Here is a 23,643-nt window from a genome sequence, read left to right as displayed (position 1 = left end):
CTAAATAGACATTTCTTCAAAGAAGACATACAGATGGCTAACAAACACATGAAAAGATGTTCAACATCACTCATTATCAGAGAAATGCAAATCAAAACCACTATGAGGTACTATTTCACGCCAGTCAGAATGGCTTCGATCCAAAAGTCTACAAGCAATAAATGCTGGAGAGGGTGTGGAGAAAAGGGAACCCTCTTACACTGTTGGTGGGAATGCAAACTAGTACAGCCATATGGAGAACAGTGTGGAGATTCCTTAAAAAACTGGAAATAGAACTGCCTTATGACCCAGCAATCCCACTGCTGGGCATACACACTGAGGAAACCAGAATTGAAAGAGACACATGTACCCCAAAGTTCATCGCAGCACTGTTTATAATAGCCAGGACATGGAAGCAACCTAGATGCCCATCAGCAGATGAATGGATAAGCAAGCTGTGGTACATATACACAATGGAGTATTACTCAAAAGAATACATTTGAATCAGTTCTAGTGAGGTGGATGAAACGGGAGCCTGTTATACAGAGTGAAGTAAGCCAGAAAGAAAAACACCAATACAGTATACTAATGTATATATATGGAATTTAGAAAGATGGTAACAATAACCCTGTATACAAGATAGCAAAAGAGACACAGATGTAAAGAACAGTCTTTTGGACTCTGTGGGAGAGGAAGAGGGTGGGATGATTTGGGAGAATGGCATTGAAACATGTATAATATCATATATGAAACGAGTCGCCAGTCCAGGTTCAATGCACGATACTGGATGCTTGGGGCTGGTGCACTGGGACGACCCAGAGGGATGGTACAGGGAGGGAGGTGGGAGGAGGGTTCAGGATGGGGAACACGTGTATACCTGTGATGGATTCATGTTGATATATGGCAAAACCAATACAATATTGTGAAGTTAAAAAAAAAAACTACAAAGGACTCCTTATAATACTTACTATATTATATACTTATAATGAAGATGTGAATAAACGGAAACATATTTTTCTGGATTAGAAGGCATGGTACTGCTAAAATATCAATTTCCTCACATATTTATCTGTATATTCAATCCAATTGCAATCAAACTCCCTACTACACTATTTTTGGGGGGTAGAAATTGAAAAGCTGATGTTAATATTGCTGCTGCCGCTGCTAAGTCGCTTCAGTCGTGTCCGACTCTGTGCGACCCCGTAGATGGCAGCCCACCAGGCTCCTGCATCCATGGGATTCTCCAGGCAAGAGTACTGGAGTGGATTGCCATTGCCTTCTCCAATACATGAAGGTGCAAAGTGAAAGTGAAGTCGTTCAGTCGTGTCTGACTCTTAGCGACCCCACGGACTGCACCCTACCAGGCTCCTGCGTCCTTGGGATTCTCCAGGCAAGAGTACTGGAGTGGGTTGCCATTGCCTTCTCCGACGTTAATATTAGGTTGGTGCAAAAGTAATTGTGGTTTTGCATTGTTGAACTTTGCCATTTGGTATTGAAATGAATTAAACGGGCTTCCCTGGTAGCTCAACTGATAAAGAATCCACCTGCAATGCCTGAGACCCCAGTTCTATTCCTGGGTCAGCAAGTTCCCTTTCAGAAGATTTAGGCTACCTACTCCAGTATTCTTGGGCTTCCCTGGTGGCTCAGACGGTAAAGAATCCACCTGCAAAGTGGGAGACCTGGGTTTGATTCCTGGTTGGAAAGATCTCCTGAAGGAGGGCATGGCACCCTACTCCAGTATTCTTGCTTGGAGAGTCCCCATGGACAGAGGAGTCTGGAGGGCTGCAGTCCACGGGGTTGCAAACGGGGTTGCAAAGAATCAGACACAACTGAGTGACTGAGAACAGTGCAAACACAAAGTGCATTTCTTGCTTAATGAGTTTTTGCTAATGACTTATCACTTGCTGTGTATTTTATATTTATTTTAGACTATGGAAATGATGTTAGACAAAAAGAAAATTCAAATGATGTTCTTATTAGAGCTCAAAATGGGTTGTAAAGCAGTGGAGACAACTTGCAACATCAACAAAAGATCTGGCTCAGGAACTGCTAACAAATGTACAGTGCAGTGGTGGTTGAAGAAGTTTTGCAAAGGAGACAAGAGCCCTGAAAATGATTAACGTAGTGGCCAGCCATCAGAAGGGGACAACAACCAATTGAGAGAAATCATCGAAGCTGATCCTCTTAAAACTGCATTAGAAGAAGTTGCCGAAGAACTGAACACCGACCATTCTGTGAGGGTTAGGTATTTGGAGAAAACTGGAAAAGTGAAAAAGCTCAGTAAGTGGGTGCCTTGTGATCTGACCAAAACAAAACAAAACAAAACAAAAACACCATCATTTTGAAGTATTCTCTTATTCTACACAACAATGAACCATTTCTTGATTGGACTCTGACATATGATGAAATGTGGATTTTATGCAACTATTGGCAATGACCAGTTCAGTGGTTGGACTGAGAAGAAGCTCCAAAGCACTTCCCAAACTTGTACCAAATAATGTCATGATCACTGTTTGGTGGTCTTCTGCTGGTCTGATCCACTACGGCTTTGTGAATCCCGGCAAAATCATTACATCTGAGAAGTATGCTCAGCAAATTGATGAGAAGCACCAAAAGCTAACACCTCCAGCAAGCAATGGACTCGCATTGGTCCACAGAAAGGACCCAAGTCTTCTCCACAAAGACCGACTGCATGCTGTTGTACAACCAGTGTTTCGGAAGTTGACTGAATTACACTACAAAGTTTTGCCTCATCCACCATATTCACCTGACCTCTCGCCAGCCAACTGCCACTTCTTCAAGATCTCAACAGCTTTTTGCAGGAAAAATGCTTTCACAACCAGCAGGAGGCAGAAAATGCTTTCCATGAGTTCACTGAATCTCAAGGATGGATTGTTATGCTCCAGAAATAAACTTATTTCTCGTTGACAAAAATGTGTTGATTGTAATGGTTCCTACTTTGATTAATAAAGATGTGTTTCAGCCTAGTGATGGTGATTTAAAATTCAGAGTCCAAAGCCACAGTTACTTTTGTACCAGCTCAATAATTGTATGGAAATGCAAAGGACCTAGAGTAGAAAAAAAGAGTTTCATCTGTAAAACAAAATTGTAGGATTCACATTACTTAACTTAACATTACTTAACAGACTATGATATTGGCAAACTATCAAATTTATTTATATACATATGTATGTATATATATATTTGGATACATGAAAACAGAGTCCAAAAGTAGACCCACATATTTTCAACTGACTTCTGGAAAAAGGGCCAAGGTAATCAGATGAGAAGATAATAATTCTCTCAACAAATGGTACTAAAATGAATGGATATCTACATTAAAAAAGAAAAAAAGCTCTTACCTAAGGCCTTTACAGCAAACACCAGTAAATCATAAACCCAAGGTTATAAAATTTCTATGGATAAACAGAAGAATATTCACAAATTTGGGGTAAAAAAAACAATTAAGCATAAAAGAAAAGGCTTAATACATGGAATTTAGAATTAAGAATTGCTCCTAAGCAGTTATAGCATCACAAACTTGTCTCAGTACAGGGGTTAACACCTCAGTCAAATGGATGCTTACATTGTGAAACATACCAAGTGGATGTATTTATTTTGTGTAAATTGTATCTCAGTGAGGTCTATCTGAAAAATATATAGCTCTGATAATACTTTTTTATCTTAATTTTGGTTAAATCATTTTGTATTTCTTTTATCCCTGTGTTGACAAACAAGTTGAGAGATGAGATCAGTCTTATTCTCAAGGTTTGGGCCATTTTCCATTTTGCTTCTACAATAAAGAAAAAAATGATTTAAAATTTTCCTAGTACTAATATTAATAAAACTTGGAAACATGGGTAACATTGAAGGATATCCATTCACTTCGGCACCATTTGGCCAATGCATGCGTAGTCACTTTAGGCATGTCTGACTTTGTGCAGCATGATGGGCTGTAGCCTTCCAGGTTCCTCTTCCATGGGATTCTCCAGGCAGGAATACTAGAGTGGGCCGTCATGCCCTCCTTCAGGGGATCTTCCCAACCGAGGGATCAAACCTGTGTCTCTTATGTCTCCTGCATTGGCAGGCTGGCTCTTTACCACTAGCGCCACCTGGGAAGCACATTTGGCTAAGGGGTCTCAATCAATCCTATTAGGAACAATATCTCCTTTATTTTATTGACAGGAAATCCATAGATATTATCACTTAACTTCATAATATTTAAAAAAATATAAAATCAACTATAAAATAAAGAGGAAAAAGTTATCTGTATAAAACAACATGTAGTTCAATGTGTAAATGCTTGGGTAAAACTAGCAGGCAAAATGAAACAGAAGCCTGAGCCTACTCGGAGTCAATGTCAACGTGACAGATAGGGTGTAGATATTGTACTGGTGTCAATACCACCAGCAGAGGTGTTTTCAGTTATGAGATTTTTCTGGAATAAACAAATCTTGATAAGGTTAAAAAACACATATATTCTTTCCTCGATTTATATAGTAGATACATCCGAGGGAAAAAAAATGATGCAAAAACTTTTGCTTGTGTGCAAAATAGACTTAAATTAGGCTGCAAATATAACGTGAGGGTTTTTATCGAAATGAATGTCCAGTGGCCCTTACAGAGCTGCCTGGGCTGGGGCGAGGGACTGACCCACCCATAACGCTCTAACCTCACTGTGTACTGACGCCAGTAGTCCCCCTCCTCACTGGCTCCACCAAAAAACACCCTGGACGTCTCATAAAACTCCGGTAAAGAGCTGTTCCAAATCTTATGAGAGCCACAGACCATAACACACACACACACACACACACACACACAAACAAAAAACTAGTAAGGAACTGTCATCTGAACACGGGGTGGCAGAAAACCTTGCAGATAATTCTGCTGAGTTACAGGGAAGAAATGGGGACTGGAAGCAAGACATTTTGAATCTGAAGGGAAACGAAAAGACCTTTTATCCTCTTTGAATGCATGTTACCTGACTGAATGGAAAACCTTAATTTTTACCTTCACATTCGTCATAGACATCGCAGTGGATAAAGGGGGCTTGTTTTATTTTGCGATCCCCTCCCCCCGCCCCGCCTCTTGCTGCCTAGCCAGCCGTAAGTCTCCTGGCCTCACTGCCTCATCCGGTTCACCCTCTGCCTCCTAGTACCCTGGCAGTCATCTGGACCTTTGGGACAGACTTATCCCCAGCGTGGATCACCTGGATACGCAGTGCTCTCGCACAGCTTTGCCAGGCCTTTCTCAGGAGGTCCATCTTCTGAGCTTCGCTAAAGATCCTAGCTGTGCTGATTTCCCACAAAATTGAATGCTTTCCACGTGGAGGGATTTTACAGGTCACAAAGTGGTCTCTTATCAATGACTTCCTTTATCTTGAAGTTCAGCTAACAGATGAAGCCAATCTTTTCTCGCAGTGAAGGACCTAGGCTGTAGCAAAAGGCCTCTTTCACCGAGGACCCTTTAAGGGCCTGGGCCGGGACGTCTGTGGGGCGAGGGCCAGGGAAAGGGGCGGGTGGGGGAGTGTCTTCTTTCTCCCCCAACACTCCGGCTGCGACCGAGCCGGGGTGGGTGGGGGCTGGCTCCTTCCTTTAGCCAGCAGCTGCTGCACATTCAGCTTACTAGCCCGGGCCAGGAGACCGGGCGGCAGCGACTCCAGCTCCCGAAAAGTGAATCCGCTCTAGGGGCTACCGCAATGCCCCGAGCCTTCGGGGTGCTCCTGGTCCTGCTGCTCAGCGGAGGCCTCGGGGGCGGCCAGGCGCAGCGCCCGGAGTGGCAGCAGCAGCAGCAGCAGCAGCAGCAGCAGCATCGGTGGCAGCCACCCGCGCATCAGCAAAGAGGTACAGTCGAGGCACGGGCTCCAGGTCACACGCTCTGCTGGGGCCCGCGGACCTTCTCTGGTTCCTTCGTCCTACGCTTGCTGGAGAGGGACCTCTTTCTTGCTTTGCCTTTGGGGAGCGCGCTTTGGGGCGAGAGGGTCTAAGTCTGATGCAAGTTCACTTTTAGCTCCCTGAGTTCACCCACCGTCTGCCTACCTCCCCCCAAAGAAAACGGAGCGTTTTCATCTTCCATGCGTTTCTGTGTCTACTTGCTATCACTGAACATCCTGCAAATTAGTTTCCTAAGTTTTTCTAAGAGGCAAACTTTCAACCAATTAGAAAACTTTAAAAAGTTTCCCCAAATCCGTTTCCATCCCCGCAAAGAAAGATTTCCCAAGCTGTGGCTCGTCTTGGAGCTTTATGGAGGGCAGCTGATACATCTTTATTTTTAGAGACTTTGTTTCTAACTCTTTGAACAGGGCGTGTAAAGGCGTTTTTTGTTGTTCAGTCGGTAAGTCGTTAAGTATGTGGATTTTCTTTCTTGGCAGTGGTGCCCCCAGACTCATCTTTTATTTACCGACATCCTATTTTGGGTATGCTATTTTATTATAGTGAAATGCCTCCCCTTGCTTAAACACAGATGAAACCTCTATGTCATTTGTGTTTTAATTAAGACCACAGTGCCCAGATAACACTCTTCGCCTGACTTTGGGAAACAGTTGTACTTAACGTAACACAAATAACTCTCCTCAGAGCGCCTTAATGTTTGCATATGATTTCTGAAACTCTGGGGAGACTTTGCAGGGTTAGTTTATGGTCATGAATTTTAAAAGAAGTGCACGTGCAGCATTTAACACAATAATTTATAATACAACATTTGAGCAGACTTTTCTGTAAGTTGGAAAACATGTATCAAAGTAAAAAAAAAGTTTGAGAAATATTTAAGGTTTGGTTTCAAACATCAAAATGTTTACCCTAAGAGTACAAAATCTGGAGATTAGTAGCTTTTGAAAGTTTTGATGAGACTGAATCTGCCAGAATTTTAAAGAATATTTATCCCTCTTTTAGTTAACTGGAATAAGCTATGTCAACAGTTCTGATAGTTTTTCTGCTTGCAATCTAGCATTTCTAGCATTGCTACTTTATTTTAAAGGGAGAAAAAAAATGTACTCTAAGCTCCTAGCTATAATAATAACCCCCTGATTAAAATTCCTAGAATAAAAATGACCTTACATTCACTATATAACATTTTTTTCCCTTCTATTTTGGCTTTTGCTTTTCTGAGAAGTCAAATGGGGTCAATGTGGCTTAATTAATAGAATTTATGAGAATGATTTTGAGAGTATCTTTGGCAGCTGATTTAAAAAATACTACCTTTAAATATTAACTTTACTCAGTTATGTGATGTTTTAACAAAACATAATACTTTAATACTCTTAGGCAGCTGGGAGTAAAGATACCAAGATCATCAACTCTCTGTTTACTTAAAGCTCAAAGCATGCAGAGTAGGGATCAAGTGGGTTCCTGACAGTTTTCCATGGCATGCCCCCCCCTTTTTTTCTCTTATTCTCCCTCTTGTCTCCTCCCTCTCCCCAGTTTTATTTGAGGTAAAATTAACTCTGATTTCTATGGTACAGGCACAAGATGAAATGAATTCAGAATGGAGAAATTATACTGCCATTTGTTGAGACATCATTTGAACATTATGCACAATAAGGAATTCTAACTATACCATAGCGTTCACTATACACTGCTATATTTTGCATTCTAGCATCAGTTATTGTGTATTTTATAGATTATTTGCAATATATTTAGAGACTGGCTCATGGATAAATGGTTAAAGCTTGTTAGTATTAAAGTTTACATAAAATATATATTCATAATGCCTTAAATTTGTATAGTGCTTTATATTTTTAAAATACCTTATATATGTGAGATTATTTTACCTCCAGTCATTATTTATTGTTAGACACATTTAAAACTTAAAGCTTGGAGTAGCTGTGACTTAAGTTCATGCAACTGATAATAACTTAATTCTTAACAACTAAGAGCACTTCTAGTATTGTTTTATGTTCAAGGTCCCATTTTATAGTACAAAAGTTTTTTTTTTTTCCATTTAATTTTTTGAGGCCATGTTTCCTTTTCAATACAGTTCTGTTAAAGCAAGGTCTCAGTGAAGATTATTGGATATGAGTTTGATTGAAGAGGTGTTCTCTTGGCTATCATCAATTTTCTCTTTTCAATTATACTAGCACTGACCTTCCTGGCCAAGAATTAATTTAGAATGAGTTCTGTCTTCCCTTATAGTATGGTACTAGTTTACTAAGAATGTTGACATGAGGAAACATTTTTAGACATTGTAACTAAGTTAGAAACTTAATCAGATTTTTTTTGTTGTTTTTTTTCTTTGAAATCTTGTATAGTTTCTAGAACACAGTGAATTGTGGTATCAATAGTATTGACTCAGCAGGAAAGATATTCTAAGGAAATTCCTTAACTAAATTTAAGATTGACAGAATAGGAAAATGATACAAAGTGGGTCTGTATTTCAGCAAGGCAGTAGATAAGATCTTATCCTGATATTTGTGTAAATAATGTGTGGAAATGGAAATGTAATAGTAGGTAAATTGCAACTGAGTGAAAATAATTTCCAAAGACTACTGCATAGTAGATCAAGATCGATCCAGGAAGAAGTCTTTAGGGCTGTGACAGAGGTTTCCTTATGCTCATTTGTCTTGGTAATGGCTTGATGGAAAATATAACATCCAAGTTTATGACGACTGCCGGTGTTCCAAAACTGATTCAGATGGCTAAGCTGATGACTATCAGATTCAGGAATCTATAAAGGTCTCTATAGGCTGATCCATGAACACAACCTACATGAACTTGGTTTTGTTATTTGTATCCAGATGTTAAGTAGTTTCATGTTGCCCTCTTTAAACATTTGTTGTGTACTTTATATGAACAGGAATGAGTACAAAGACAGGATGAGAAAGGCAGTCTGAACTGCAGCCCATTCAATATGAACATACAGTGCGATATGGTGACAGAATAGTTAACTCATAAAAAACTTAGAAGCAGGTTGGCTGGTTGGTTTAGTACACATTTGAGTGCAGCATTGACAAATGGATGCAAATCGAGAGGAGGAAGAGCAGAAAGGTTAGAAGTCTGAAAAGATTTTTAAAGGAGGATTATTCCAAGTAAAGACTGTTAATTTGGAGAAAGAAAGACTTAGGAAATCATGAGATATCCTTGAATTTTTGGAAGGGTTGTTATTTGGAAGAGAGACTAAAATATTCTTTCTAAAGCCTGAATTTAAATGCATAGAAGAGTGTGACAAAGAGGAAGGTTTAAGTTAAATAAAATGAGAGGAAACCTCTCCTCCCTCCTCTCCCTTCCCTGTTCTGAGCTGTTCAGAAATAATTGGGTTGTGCTGGAACACCCAGCTTCTGGAAATGTCCATGCAGTGATCAAATGTGCAACATGTCAGAGATGATTTAGGAAGGAATGCCTCTGCAGAAAGGAAGTTAAGATTCAAGTCTCCAGTCCTTAACCAAGTCCAAGATTCTAGTATTACATTCTATTGTTTTGAGAATGCATACTTGTATTTGAACTTCTGAATTCTTAAAAAATGTCAAGAAAATATTCAGTGAATATAAATGTGTTTTTAGATGTCTTCTGAGATTTAAAATAAAAACATCTTTGAGATGATTGTCACTCATGTTTGGCAAGAATACTTAAAAATTTAATATGTAATTTCCACATCACCATAAATTGCACAGTTCTAAAACATCCTGTGCTATAAAATGTGAGAACACTTTATAAATTACCTGAGAACTTTTCAGGGGATTTATTGTGGCTGTAAAGCTGTAATTGATTTTTTTTTTTATGGTATTTCCTTTTGTTACATTTGTAACTTGTTGGCTTGTTCACTACATATTGGCCTACTAGTTTGGTAAAAATGATTTATAACATATAAAGTGTATGAGTAAAAATATGAACATATTCACCATTGACTGTTATATTATGGATGTGTTAGAGTTTATTTAAATAACATACTTTATATATTCTTAAAATCTCACTTATTGGTGTATGCAAATTGCTGATATATCTTATTCCTAAATTTTTTTTTAAGATTTCCTGCAAAGTAATGAACTGAATCTGTATCAAGAGTTTCTTGGGATTATGAAAACCTTGCACATGCTTTGCCAATTCTGTCTCTTTTTAAATTTTTTATATTTAACATTTTATTGTGTAAACAAATAGGATCTTATTCTAGGTACACTGTAATATGCACATGAGAAAGATATAGGACCTTTCTTGCAAAAGTTTGAATAAGTTTTGGTTATAATTCTGGTTAATACTTATTAATACACATCATACTCTTTTTATGATATATTGGCTGGGTCTCTTATTTTTTTATTTTAATTTTTTTATGTGGAGTATTATTGCTTTACAGTGTTGTGTCAATTTTTACTGTATAGTGAAGTGACTCAGCTATATGTATACATACATCCCCCCTCCCTTGAACATCCCTCTCACGCCCCACATCCCACCCCTCTAGGTCATCTCAGAACACCGAGCTAAGCTCCCTGTGCTATATAGCAGCTTCCTACTAGCTATCTATTTTACACATGGTAGTGTGGCAATGGCACCCCACTCCAGTACTCTCGCCTGGAAAATCCCATGGATGGAGGAGCCTGGTAGGCTGCAGTCCATGGGGTCGAGAAGAGTTGGACACGACTGGGTGACTTCACTCTCACTTTTCACTTTCCTGAATTGGAGAAGGAAATGGCAACCCACTCCAGTGTTCTTGCCTGGAGAATCCCAGGGACGGGGGAGCCTCATGGGCTGACGTCTATGGGGTCACACAGAGTTGGACACGACTGAAGTGACTTAGCAGCAGCAGCAGCAGTGTATATATCTCAGTCATACTCTCCTTGTTCATCTCACCTTCTTTCCCTTCCCACCTGTGTCCACATATTTGTTCTCTTTGTCTGTGTCTCTATTCCTGGCTTGCAAACAGGCTCATCTATACCATCTTTCTATATTCCATGCATACGAGTTAATATACAATGTTTGTTTTTCTCTTTTTGACTTATTTAACTCAGTTTGACAGACTCTAGGTCCATCCACATCACTAGAGATGACCCAGTTTCTTTCCTTTTCATGGCTAAATAATATTTCATTGTATATATGTTTCCATCTTCTTTATCTGTTCATCTGTTGATGGACATTTATGTTGCTTTTATGTCCTGGCTTTTGTAAATAGTGCTGCAGTGAACATTGGGGTACGTGTGTCTTTTTGAATTGTGGTTTTCTCAGAGTATATACCCAGTAGTGGGGATTGCTGGCTCATATGGTAGTTTTATTTTTAGTGATTTAAGGAACCTCCATACTGTTCTTAATAGTATTTGTATCAAATAGATGGGGAAACAGCGGAAACAGTGTCAGACTTTATTTTTTTGGGCTCTGAAATCACTGCAGATGGTGACTGCAGCCATGAAATTAAAAGATGCTTACTCCTTGGAAGGAAAGTTATGACCAACCTAGATAGCATATTGAAAAGCAGACACATTACTTTGCCAACAAAGGTCTGTCTAGTCAAGGCTATGGTTTTTCCAGTGGTCATGTATGGATGTGAGAGTTGGACTGTGAAGAAAGCTGAGTGCTAAAGAATTGATGCTTTTGAACTGTGGTGTTGGAGAAGACTCTTGAGAGTCCCTTGGACTGCAAGGGATCCAACCAGTCCATTCTAAAGGAGATCAGCCCTGGGTGTTCTTTGGAAGGACTGATGCTGAAGCTGAAATTCCAATACTTTGGCCACCTCACGGGAAGAGTTGACTCATTGGAAAAAACCCTGATGCTGAGAGGGATTGGGGGCAGGAAGAGAAGGGGACGACAGAGGATGAGATGGCTGGATGGCATCACAGACTCAATGGACATGAGTTTGAGTAAACTCCAGGAGCTGGTGATGGACAGGGAGACCTGGTGTGCTGCAGTTCATGGGGTCGAAAAGAGTCAGATGCTACTGAGCAACTGAACTGACTGACATTCCCACTAACAGTGCAGGAGGGTTTCCCTTTTTCCACATCCTTTTCAGCATCTATAGTTTGTAGATGTTTTGATGATGACCAATCTGGCTGATATGAGGTGATATCTCATTGTAGTTTTGATATGCTTTTCTCTAACAATTAGTGATGTTGAACATTTTTTCATGGATTTGTTGGCCATCTATATGTCTCCTTTGGAGAAATGTCTATTTAGGTCTTCCACTCATTTTTGGATTGGGTTTTTTTCTTTTTATATTTAGCTGCTTGTATATTTGGAGATTAATCCTTTGTCAGATGCTTGGTTTGCAAATATTTTCTCCCATTCTGAGGGTTGTCTTTTTGTCTTATTTATGGTTTCCCTTTGCTGTGCAAAATCTTTTAAGTTTAATTAGGTTGCATTTGTTTATTTTGTCCAATTGTTTCTTAATTCACTTCAGTTACTGTAGCTCCTAAAAGATGAGATTTCACCTCACTGTAATGACTACACTTTTCACCTTCTTTAGATGTAATTATTTAACAACTCAAATAGATACCCCAAGAGTTCTACCCAGATATGATTGCTGTAAGAAAAACATGGATTTTTTTCCCCCATGGGTGGGTTTTAGTTAAATAAAAAGAATTTCTGAAGTAGTAGAATTTGGACTTTTTATTCCTTTCAGTTATACTGTAATAGCTGCTACTCAAAAAAGTTTCCTTAAGTAGATCATTGCCACTCTTTTTTCTATTCATATATTTAATAAATACTGATTATTCATGGAAATGACTAATGTGCTAGACTTTTCAATGTGGACCGCTGAGAATGAATCATTGTTCTTTCTTCTAGTCCACATAGATTTAGCAGTGACCGATAAAAAGAAATTCATTTAAGCTTTATACGGGCTCTGACATCTCCTTTCATAATCTACTTCAGAATTTTGGAACTACAATGGTGGGCCACAATGGAAGAGGAGGAATCAAGGCCTCGTGGGTCCAGAACAGGGAATACTAATTTCTGTTTAGCCTGTGCATAACAAGATTAGTGGGGTGGTTATCTGTCCTTATAGAGTCCAAAGGATTTATCAAATGCACACCTGAGTCCAGCCAGCATTAGCTGTCCAGTAGGATTTTATCCTGTGGGTAGAACATGTCTGGAAGAGTTTCCAAGAGAGTACTTAAATAAAATAGGTGACTCCAGGTCATCTGTCCAATATGCTTTACGTCCTTATTTAGCACGTGGAGACCCTGTGGAAAAGATGAGGAAGAAAACATTGACAGTGGCCAAATTGTCTAGTTTCTAATCTGGAAGACTGGAGTTTAGGAGTCTTAGTCACAACTTTGAAATGGGTAGCTAAGCAGGAACTAAGGCAGAAGCCAACTGAGGTGAATGGGAAAAGAAGGTGGGGCTTAGAGAAGGACAGCGTTAGATAGGCACATGATTCTCCAAGACTCATGCCAGGCTCAGTGTATACCAGGCAGCCAGAAAGAATATGGATTCTGGGCTGAACCCATGGGTAAAACTGAATTCCAAGGCCAGAATTTCTGCAAGAAATTGGTGGGTTGGGCCTATGTGTATTGGAATGTGGTTAAAGAGTGATTGTATTCAGTGAGCAAAAGAGAGCTCCCCCACCCAACAACAACAACAAACTCAACATATCCCTGCTCTTATGGAGTTTATATTCTAGTTGAGACAAATATGATGAAAATATAATGAATAAGTAATATCATGAATACCTATATTGTGTAGAATGTAGCCAGTGATGGATTTCTGGACAAATACAACAAAAAGGAGTCAGGAGTTCTAAGAATGAAGGATGGTTTCTATTTTTAAATAGTGATAAAGGGATAAAGGTTGACCTCACTGAGAAGGTCACCCTTGAGTGAACACTTGCTGGGGTTTTGGGAATGATTAATACAGATATCAGCTGGAAGAGTACTCTGAGCACAGGGAACAGGCTTACAAAGGTCTAAAGCACAATTTGAAGGGCTAGAGAAGTAATGCGGGCTTGATCACTGTAAAGATTTTGCTTTTTAGTCTAACTCAGGTGGATGATACTGAAGAGTTTTGAGCAGAATAAAATGAATGAATTGAATAAATTAATATTTTTCATCTCAAGCAAGCTCTAATCCATTGGGGTAGACACAGGATAAACGTAGGATTATTTTAAATTCATCTCCTGCCCCTAACCTTTCATTTGTAGGGCATGTTTAAGAGAATCCATTCCAGAGTATTACACTTCAACAATCTTAACATCAGGAGGCTCAGAGGCATCTTTGTAAAACTTTTTTTTTTTTTTGCTTTTGGCATCTCACTTCCATTCTACTATTAAAGAATATGAATAGCTCAAAACTGCCCAAGTTCAAGGAACTTCTACATATCCTTTTATTTTGTCCCAGTGTTCCTAGAAATATGCCTTAGGTTTCTTGGAGCATTTTTAGCTAATGTACTTGTTACAAAAATTCTCTATAATCCCACATGGATATGTATGTACCTTAGAGTTCTCTTTTTTTTTTAATCATTCATTTCAGTATCAGAGCTAAAGTTTAGGTACTATTATTAAAAATGACACAGTGATGTATTGATCTGATGACTTCTTTTATGAAAGGAACTTTGAAATGTTATCAACCTTTTTACAGTTAGAAGCACTCGATGCTCTGCTTCGATTTTTATAACTTCTTTAAGGATCTCTGTAAGTCTTGCAGTAATCTTTGGAATAAAGTAACTCAATTTTGGGCTGACCTAATTTTATCATTTAAAACAAACCATCTCTGTCTTCCTTCTTCCCTCCTCCCTCCCTTCCCTTTCTCCCTACCTCTGCTTCTTTCCTTCCCTCATCCCCTTCCTCCCTCCCTTTCTTTTTCCTTTAATATCCTGATTCTGAATACAATATGGTTTTCAAAGAGATGATTCTAACAAATTTAACTTCTTAGAAAGTATGAAAGGATAAACTTCACCTACATATTTCATTTTATTAAAAGTCACGGATAATTATCATATAAAGATAGTTTTGAGACATAATCTAAAATTACATTGAGAGTTAAAGCTAGGGTATTGCCTGCCAAAGATGTTAATATGAATAAAAATATAGTATTTTTCCAGTCATCTTGAATGTGGATTTTAATATGGGAGCTTTATCCTGTTTGGCACATGACATTTAGAAGAAGATTGTAGAGGCTAGTCTATTAGTGGTTTATTACTCATAATGCTGGCTTTCTGTAGCAGGCCTAATCTAGTACAAATAGCAAGTTAATCTGTGTAAATTCTGAATGATGAACACCTGAGCAGCTATTTCGTGTCTGGCTTGGTAGAGGCACCTTGTAGGAAGTTAACGACATCTCTCCTCTTACAGTCTTCTCAATTGACTACTGGGCTGTGCGATTTCCCAAGGCTCTTTGTTCAACTAGGTCTGCGTGCCAGATGCTTTAGATTGGTTTAATAGTATCTAGTGCATTGTGAGTGTTAATGTATTCATTTACACAGCAAAAGTTTCCAACAGGTTAATATAATTATCCTCATTTTAGAGAAGGAGAAATTTGTCAAGGACAAACACATGTTCCACTGTTAGTTCTAGAAATTAGAATATGTTCCTTTTCCTGGTTTTGTGGACCCTAAGTTGTCATCTCTTTTGGAGCTTTAGATCCTTTCTGATCCTTTATAAAATACCTTAAAAATCATATTATTTCTGAATTATGTTAGTAGTCTAGTTTTAAATTGAAGATTCACTAGGTCTTATGGAAGAACAAGAAAAATAAAACATATAGTCTTCAAAACTCATTTTCATTTAAACACACACACTACTTAAAAGTATGCAGAAATACACATGCATAATACTCAAAGCTATGCATAAATTTCAAAGTAGCCATCAAATTTTAGTCTTTAAATTTTTAGGCTTTGGATTATTGGGTGCTAGACTATAACCCACTCCGGTATTCTTGCCTGGAGAATCCCAGGGACAGAGGACAGACAGCATGGGCTGCCGTCTATGGGGTCGCACAGAGTCGGACACGACTGAAGCGACTTAGCAGCAGCAGCAGCAGCAGCAGACTATAATAAAGAATTAATTGATTATTTCTGTAAGTCACCTTACAGAAATTACTTCAGTAGGCTAGAAGCAATTGTCTTTATAACAGATTCTTTAAAAAATAGTTACTGTATATGTCTGTGAATGAAAAGAGCAAGAATCAAATGATATACATAAGAATAAGAGCAGAGTTAATCTCAAAATTCCTTCTGAAAAGTGCAGAACCTGGCATCTTCATAAAAAGGTTTAAGGAGTTCTGTTTGAAGTCAAACCTCTCAGTTAAGACAGAAAATTGTGCAAACATCCTAGAGTTTGAGAGGATTTGTATGTGTATCTATGTACCCTTTACAGTTTAATGCTCTCACAGTACTTAATATATTTAATATATTGTTTGATTGTTTAATCATTAGATTTTCAGTTTTATAAGCAAAAATATAGAATAAAGGAATCTAAAAATTTCCAGGATTCTGAATTTCCAAAAAAACCTAGTTGCCTTGATAAATGCTTATAGACCACAGAATAAGCTGTAAATGGGATCGTTTATAGTTTTCAGTCTGGTAGCTATACTGTTAAAACTCTAAAGTGTAATTCTTTTTAAGTTGCTTGTAACATATAAGGTCCTATTCTAAAGAGGAAATAAGGTTAGTCGAATTTGCCACATCAAATATATTTTTTCAAAAGCCTGTAGTAGCTGCCCCAATTGTCTAGCTTATTGCCTGCTATGCCTTTTTCAATTACCTAATGAGGCTCAAAGTGTGAAGGAGAACACAAAGTAGTGCAATTGTCATTTCAGGTAGCTACTTCATCTCATTGGTTTATTGTGAGGAGTATATAAAACAATGAATATAAAGCATGGTGCATCTATTAGGGACTCAATAAATGTGAATTTTCAAAGTGCCTCAAGAAAAATGAATTAAGCCTAAAAGTTGTCTTGGTGTCTCTAGCTTGAAGCAGCCTTTTTTTTCCTCCAGCCCCATGGTGTACCAAATTCAGCTGAGGCTGTTGATGAAAGTATTTGCTCATATACTTGAAAACACAAATGTATGAATTCAATTTTAATTGGAATTTATGTTGTAGTATTTCACTATTGTGAACTTCATAGCTTGTTATAAAAAAGACTCTTATTAACATACACTTTTTTTTTTTTAAGGTATAGTTGATTTACAATGTTGGGTTAATTTCTGCTGTACAGCAAAGTGGTTCAGTTATATACACATGTATACATTCTTTTTATATTCTTTTCCATTATGGTTTATCACAGGCCATTGAATATAGCTCCCTGTGTTACACACTAGGACCTTGTTGTTTATCCATTCTGTATATACTAGTTTGCATCTGCTAATCCCAAACTGCCACTCCATCCCTCTCGAACACTTCTTAGCAACCACAAGTCTGTTCTTTACAACATATATTTCTTTATGTCTTCAATTTCCATATATATTCCTCTGCTTTGGAGATAACTTGGATTAGCAGAAAAAGTATAGACTTGGGAGATGGAAGGAATTGGATTCATAGCCATGTTGCCATTTTTCTTACTGAGACCAAAAACCTGAGTCAACAGAGTTTAAATTTTCCATTCGTAAAATAGAATTACGCTAGATAATATTTGTGAAAATTGTTTTTATTGTTAAGTCACTAATTCATGTCCAACTGTTTGTGATCCCATGGACTGCAGCATACCAGTCCTCCATGTCCCTTACCATCTCCTGGAATTCACCCAACTTTATGTCCATTGAGTTGGTGATACCATCCTCATTCTCATTTGTGAAAATACTTGGCAGTTAATCAGTAAATGTTAGCCAGTTTCTTCTTTCTTTTATTACCTGATCACAAAGCTCAAAATAATATTTTCAGTGCATGTAACACCCCTTTTGCTTTGTGAAACTCACTCAGTCGTGTCCAACTCTTTGCAACCCTATGGACTGTAGCCTGCCAGGCTCCTCTGTCCTTGGAATTCTCCAGGCGAGAATACTGGAGTGGGTAGGCGTTCCCTTCTCTAGGGGATCTTCCCAACCCGAGGGTCCAACCCAGTTTTCCCACACTGCAGATGGATTCTTTACCATCTGGATTCTTCACCATCTGAGCCACCAGGGAAGCCCCAAGAAACACACCTTCGCTGACCAGTGACTTGTGCTGGGGCCCCAGTGGTGAAAGGACCGAATCATAGCCACTAGACCACCAGGACATTTTGCTATAGAAGAGCAAAATATTCTACAAGGAGACCCTAAGAGATTATAGATGACAAACTATTTATGTCACTGCAGAGCAGTTGAAGAATTCTATCAAGGTCACCCAAGTCAATAATAGAGATAGGAAGGAACACAAAGTCCTATAATTAGCTAATGATTATGCTAGTAGCCCAATATGAGAACTTATTTAAGCAGGCAACAGAATGGAAATTTTAGTAGTACTTCGTGGCTCTTTATATTTCAATTATGATATAATAAATTTTTAAAAGGAATTTCTCCATACCATTCCCTCTGGGTCATCCCAGTGTACCAGCCCCAAGCTTCCTGTATCCTGCATCGAACCTGGACCGGCGATTTGTTTCTATGATATTATACATGTAGGGAGGTGGGAGGGGGGTTCAGGATGGGGAACGCGTGTACACCCGTGGTGGATGCATGTTGATATATGGCAAAACCAATACAATATTGTAAAGTAAAAAAAAATAATAATAAAAAAATTTAAAAAAAAATAAAAGGAATTTCTCCTTTTTTGACTTGAATTTATTAGGGATTGATAAACTACTTTTTAAAGAGCTCAATGTATGGCACGTGACAAGTGCTTCATAAAGATTAGTTATTATTTTCAACCTATGAAGCATCTGTCTTCACTAACATCTTCTTGGGTAGAGGTGACAATTCAGCACGTTTGACACACAATGGAAATTAATTTTAGGATGGTCTTCAATGAAAAGTCTAATTGGATTGTTAAAAAGCTCTCAATATAGACTCTCTTTATTTGGACTGTCTCTATTCACTAAAGTGAAAAAACAGTCTGAATAGGGAGAAGGTTTAGTTTGTCTGCCTGTGCAGTAAGTCTAATGGTAAATTTCTGAAACAAACAAACAAAAACTACCTCAGGAAATCATGTAACACAAACAGATCTCTAGGAAAACCTGCTTTTTTTTTAACTTGGGGACATCAGGTTTTGAAGAAAGAAAAAAAATCAGACAAAACACTTCCTAGGACTCGGCAGTAAAGAACCCGCCTGCAACGCAAGAGACCCGGGTTGGATCCCTGGGTCAGGAAGATCCCTTGGAGAAAGAAATGGTAACCCGTTCTGGTATTTTTGCCTGGGAAATCCCACGTACAGAGGAGCTGGCAGTCTATGATTCAGGGGACCATAGAGTCAGACACAACTTATCAACTAAACAACAGACTTGCTATAGTCTCCTTCCCTATTTAAAAAGTTTCAATCACGTTTAACATGTAATGTACAACTAGTTAATTTTTCACTGTGGTAAATTGGAAAAAAATCACTGGATTTGTAATTGGGACTCCAGGATACAAGTTTTGCCTCTAGTCCTTGCTAAAACTGAGACCTTAAACAATACTTTAGATTCATTTAACTATTCTGAAATTCAATTGCCATCTAATAAAGAAGATTGAGAACATAACGTTCAACTCTATCTCATGGGGTTGTTGTAAGGGTTAAATAAAATATGCCATACAAATAGTATTGTTAATAATACTACTCTGTATTATGATAAATGATAGGTTTGGTCAAAGGCATAATTGCAATATAAAGTTTTTCTTCACCCCTTTCCTTGATTTTTTTCCCTTGTGACTCTTAATACTCTTAGTTCTTCTGTATTGAAAACCTTGGCACATCCTCCTTTTATTTTTATTTACTTATTTATTTTTTGCCACATACCTCCAAGTAACACAGAAAAAGTAAATTGGTATGGAAAGGAAATATTTAAAATGCACATCCTATCTTCATTGGTTTTGCAAATAGTTACTGATACACTCTGTATGTAGAAATGATATGTTGAAAAATTCTTCAAAATACTTTTTATTTTCTTTATGATCTTTCTCAAGTTTTTACAAAATATTTTCCAATCAACTTTCAAGGGCAGATTTTATCCACAGGCTTCCTAGTATGTGCTACCTAAGATGTTCTGAGAAAGCAAACCTATCCTAAGTTTCCATATTCATCCAGGAGTCCATAGATTAAGGTCAAAGTTGGCTCATGTATATAATGAGTCTAACCTGTTTATGATTTTCATTTATGTAATAAGTTGAATGATGAATCCAATCGTGTACAAACTTCAAGAGCTATTGTTATTTCAAAAAGCTAGAAGGGCACATAATTAACTAGTTACTCTTTCAAGATCTTCAGCTGTGTAATGGTTAGAAATTAATATGGTAAGTTTCATAATAATAGGACTTTTAAAATTTACTGCTCTATTTCTTGTCTTTAGACTGGCATATGGTAGGCACACAATAAAAATTGTAAAATGAAGCTACTCTTTTTGGGCAGACTAAAAGAACTGCCTTTAAAAATTGCTGTACATGTACTATATTTCCTAATCTTTTTATCGTTCAGTTCAGTTCAGTTGCTCAGTCATGTCCGACTCTTTGCAACCCCATGAATCGCAGCATGACAGGCCTCCCTGTCCATCACCAACTCCCGGAGTTCACTCAAACTCACGTCCATCGAGTCAGTGATGCCATCCAGCCATCTCATCCTCTGTCGTCCCCTTCTCCTCCTGCCCACAATCCCTCCCAGCATCAGAGTCTTTTCCAATGAATCAACTCTTCACATGAGGTGGCCGAAGTACTGGAGTTTCAGCTTTAGCATCATTCCTTCCAAAGAAATCCCAGGACTGATCTCCTTCAGGATGGACTGGTTGGATCTCCTTGCAGTCCAAGGGACTCTCAAGAGTCTTCTCCAACACCACAATTCAAAAGCATCAATTCTTCGATGCTCAGCCTTCTTCACAGTCCAACTCTCACATCCATACATGACCACTGGAAAAACCATAGCCTTGACTAGACAGACCTTTGTTGGCAAAGTAATGTCTCTGCTTTTCAATATGCTATCTAGGTTGGTCATAACTTTCCTTCCAAGGAGTAAGCATCTTTTAATTTCATGGCTGCAATCACCATCTGCAGTGATTTTTGAGCCTCCAAAAATAAAGTCTGACACTGTTTCCACTGTTTCCCCATCTATTTCCCATGAAGTGGTGGGACCAGATGCCATGATCTTCATTTTCTGAATGTCGAGTTTTAAGCCAACTTTTTCACTCTGTTCTTTCACCTTCATCAAGAGGCTTTTTAGTTCCTCTTCACTTTCTGCCATAAGGGTGGTGTCATCTGCATATCTGAGGTTATTGATAATTCTCCCAGCAATCTTGATTCCAGCTTGTGTTTCTTCCAGCCCAGCATTTCTCATGATGTACTCTGCATATAAGTTAAAAAAGCAGGATGACAGAATGAGTATTTTTATAAGATATACCTTTCAAAAAATACTGAAACACAATATGTGCAATTATGAGGTGTTGTTATTGATGCCACTAATGTGATAAATAAAATAATTTAGAATGCTGTTTATGCTTTTGAGGCATACTTTATTTCTTAGGATATTCCAGTAAGAGCTGAGCAGTTTTTAAGCTTTGGATGAGGAGTGCATATTTCTTTGTTTACTCAGGACTTTTCTGTGTGTGGGGTCTTTTTTGGATGAGGATTATAATGCATAAGATTAAAATGTTTACCAGCTATCATTTAAAATATATATTAGACACTAATATTTCAGGTTCTCCACCAGTTTTGTCCCTAACCCGTCAACATTTTCTAAGCTCATCATTTGGAAAGGATTTTCCTTTTTACCTTTTCTAAATTAATCTGTTTTCACCCATTTTTTTCCAAAAAGGTAATCCTCACCCTCTATGCCTTTACTGAGCTCTTTGAGCCATCAAGAAATCTTTCCTTTTCTTCAGCATGCCCTACTTTTGAACATGCTTCTTTCTCTTGTATTTTTAAGATGGAATTAAAAGCTCATTTCCTCCAGGTCCTCAGGTGTGAATACACCTCTATCACTTCTGTAACTTTAGCCCCACTTATCATTATGTATAGTGTAAAAATATTCATCCTATTATATATATAAATTTTTCTTAGGTTTCTTGATTGATTTCTGTGTTTATGAGCTGAGAGGGTGGGAGGGAGGAGTAGGAACTTCTGTTGCAATTAGCTATGTTTTCTTCCTTTTAATACCAGATGAAGCCCTAGTCTACAAGAATTCATTAGGCCATGGCAATATTTTCAATTGAAAATTTACTTAAAGGAAATAGAAAACTGACATGCTACTCCAATCTTTATTCTCTTGGTGTGTATTATTCATAGATGAAGAAACAGTAAAGTGATTGAAATGACAATATAAATCAGATAATAAAAATACTCTGCACTCAACTATTTTTTTCCCAAAACTATAGAATTATTAGCATACTGGCAAATTTCTTTCAAGTTAAATATTGCACTGTAACTGGGAATGAATATTAAACACTTTTAAAATTTCTGTTCAGCAATTAGTATAAATTTAACAGAGCAGATCCTAAAAATTAAATTTAAGTAAGCACATAACATGGGTATCATGATTTCTATAGAGAGGTATGGGTGAGCGGTGGACTGCCACAGGGGCATGGGCTCTGGGTGCAGCAGACCTGGGTATGGCACAAACCCTCTTGGAGGAGGTTGCCATTAACCCCACCATAGAGTTGCCAGAATTTACACAGGACTGGGAAACAAACTCTTGGTGGGCACAAACAGAACCTTGTGTGTTCCAGGACCCAGGAGAAAGGAGCAATGATCCCACGAGAGACTGACCCAGACTTGCCCATGAGTGTTCAGGAGTTTCTGGTGGAGGCATGGGTCGGGGGTGGCCTGCTGCAGGTTGGGGGCACTGAGTACAGCAGTGCATGCTTGGGGCCTTTTGAAAGAGGTCGCCATTATCTTCATTACCTCCACCATAGTTTGATTTTGCCAAGAGAACACACTGGTCATAGCAAACACCCTCTTCCAACAACACAAGAGAAGACTCTACACATGGACTTCACCAGATGGTCAACACCAAAATCAGATTGATTATATTCTTTGCACCCAAATATGGAGAAGCTGTATACAGTCAGCAAAAACAAGACTGGGGGCTGACTGTGGCTCAGACCATGACCTCCTTATTGCCAAATTCAGACTTAAGTTGAAGAAAATAGGGAAAAGCACTAGACCATTCATGTATGACCTAAATCAAACCCCTTATGACTATACAGTGGAAGTGAGAAATAGATTTAAGGGACTAGATCTGATAGGTAGAGTGCCTGATGAACTATGGACGGAGGTTCGTGACATTGTACAGGAGACAGGGATCAAGACCATCCCCATGGAAAAGAAATGCAAAAAAGCAAAATACCTGTCTATGGAGGCCGTACAAATAGCTGTGAAAAGAAGAGAAGTGAAAAGCAAAGGAGAAAAGGAAAGATATTCCCATTTGAATGCAGAGTTCCAAAGAATAGCAAGGAGAGATAAGAAAGCCTTCCTCAGCAATCAATGCAAAGAAACAGAGGAAAACAACAGAATGGGAAAGACTAGAGATCTCTTCCAGAAGATTAGACATACCAAGGGAACATTTGGTATGATGGCAGAGCCATCTTTTTCACTCTCCACTTTCACTTTCATCAAGAGGCTCTTTAGTTCCTCTTCACTTTCTGCCATAAGGGTGGCATCATCTGCATATCTAAGGTTATTGATATTTCTCCCAGCAATCTTGATTCCAGCTTGTGCTTCTTCCAGT

General features: G+C 38.3%; 1 protein-coding gene across 3 annotated transcripts in view; it reads left to right on the top strand.

Moving 5' to 3' along the window:
* Positions 1 to 5,355: 5,355 nt before the first annotated feature.
* LAMA2 (laminin, alpha 2) overlaps positions 5,356 to 23,643 on the top strand; it is a 705,371-nt gene continuing 687,083 nt past the window's right edge. For 2 of the 3 annotated variants that reach the window (XM_010834646.1, XM_010834645.1), the window contains exon 1: positions 5,356 to 5,822. In XM_010834646.1, coding sequence (XP_010832948.1) covers positions 5,678 to 5,822 — 145 coding nt within the window. In that variant the 5' untranslated portion in view covers positions 5,356 to 5,677. The remainder of the gene's footprint in view (positions 5,823 to 23,643) is intronic. The other variant, XM_010834644.1, reaches the window with a different exon arrangement.

Source organism: Bison bison, unplaced genomic scaffold (genome assembly GCF_000754665.1).
Source record: "Bison bison bison isolate TAMUID 2011002044 unplaced genomic scaffold, Bison_UMD1.0 scf7180017864035, whole genome shotgun sequence".
Lineage (NCBI taxonomy): Eukaryota > Metazoa > Chordata > Mammalia > Artiodactyla > Bovidae > Bison > Bison bison.
The sequence above is the reverse complement of the archived record's forward strand: the minus strand, read 5'-3'. Positions and strand labels throughout refer to the sequence as shown.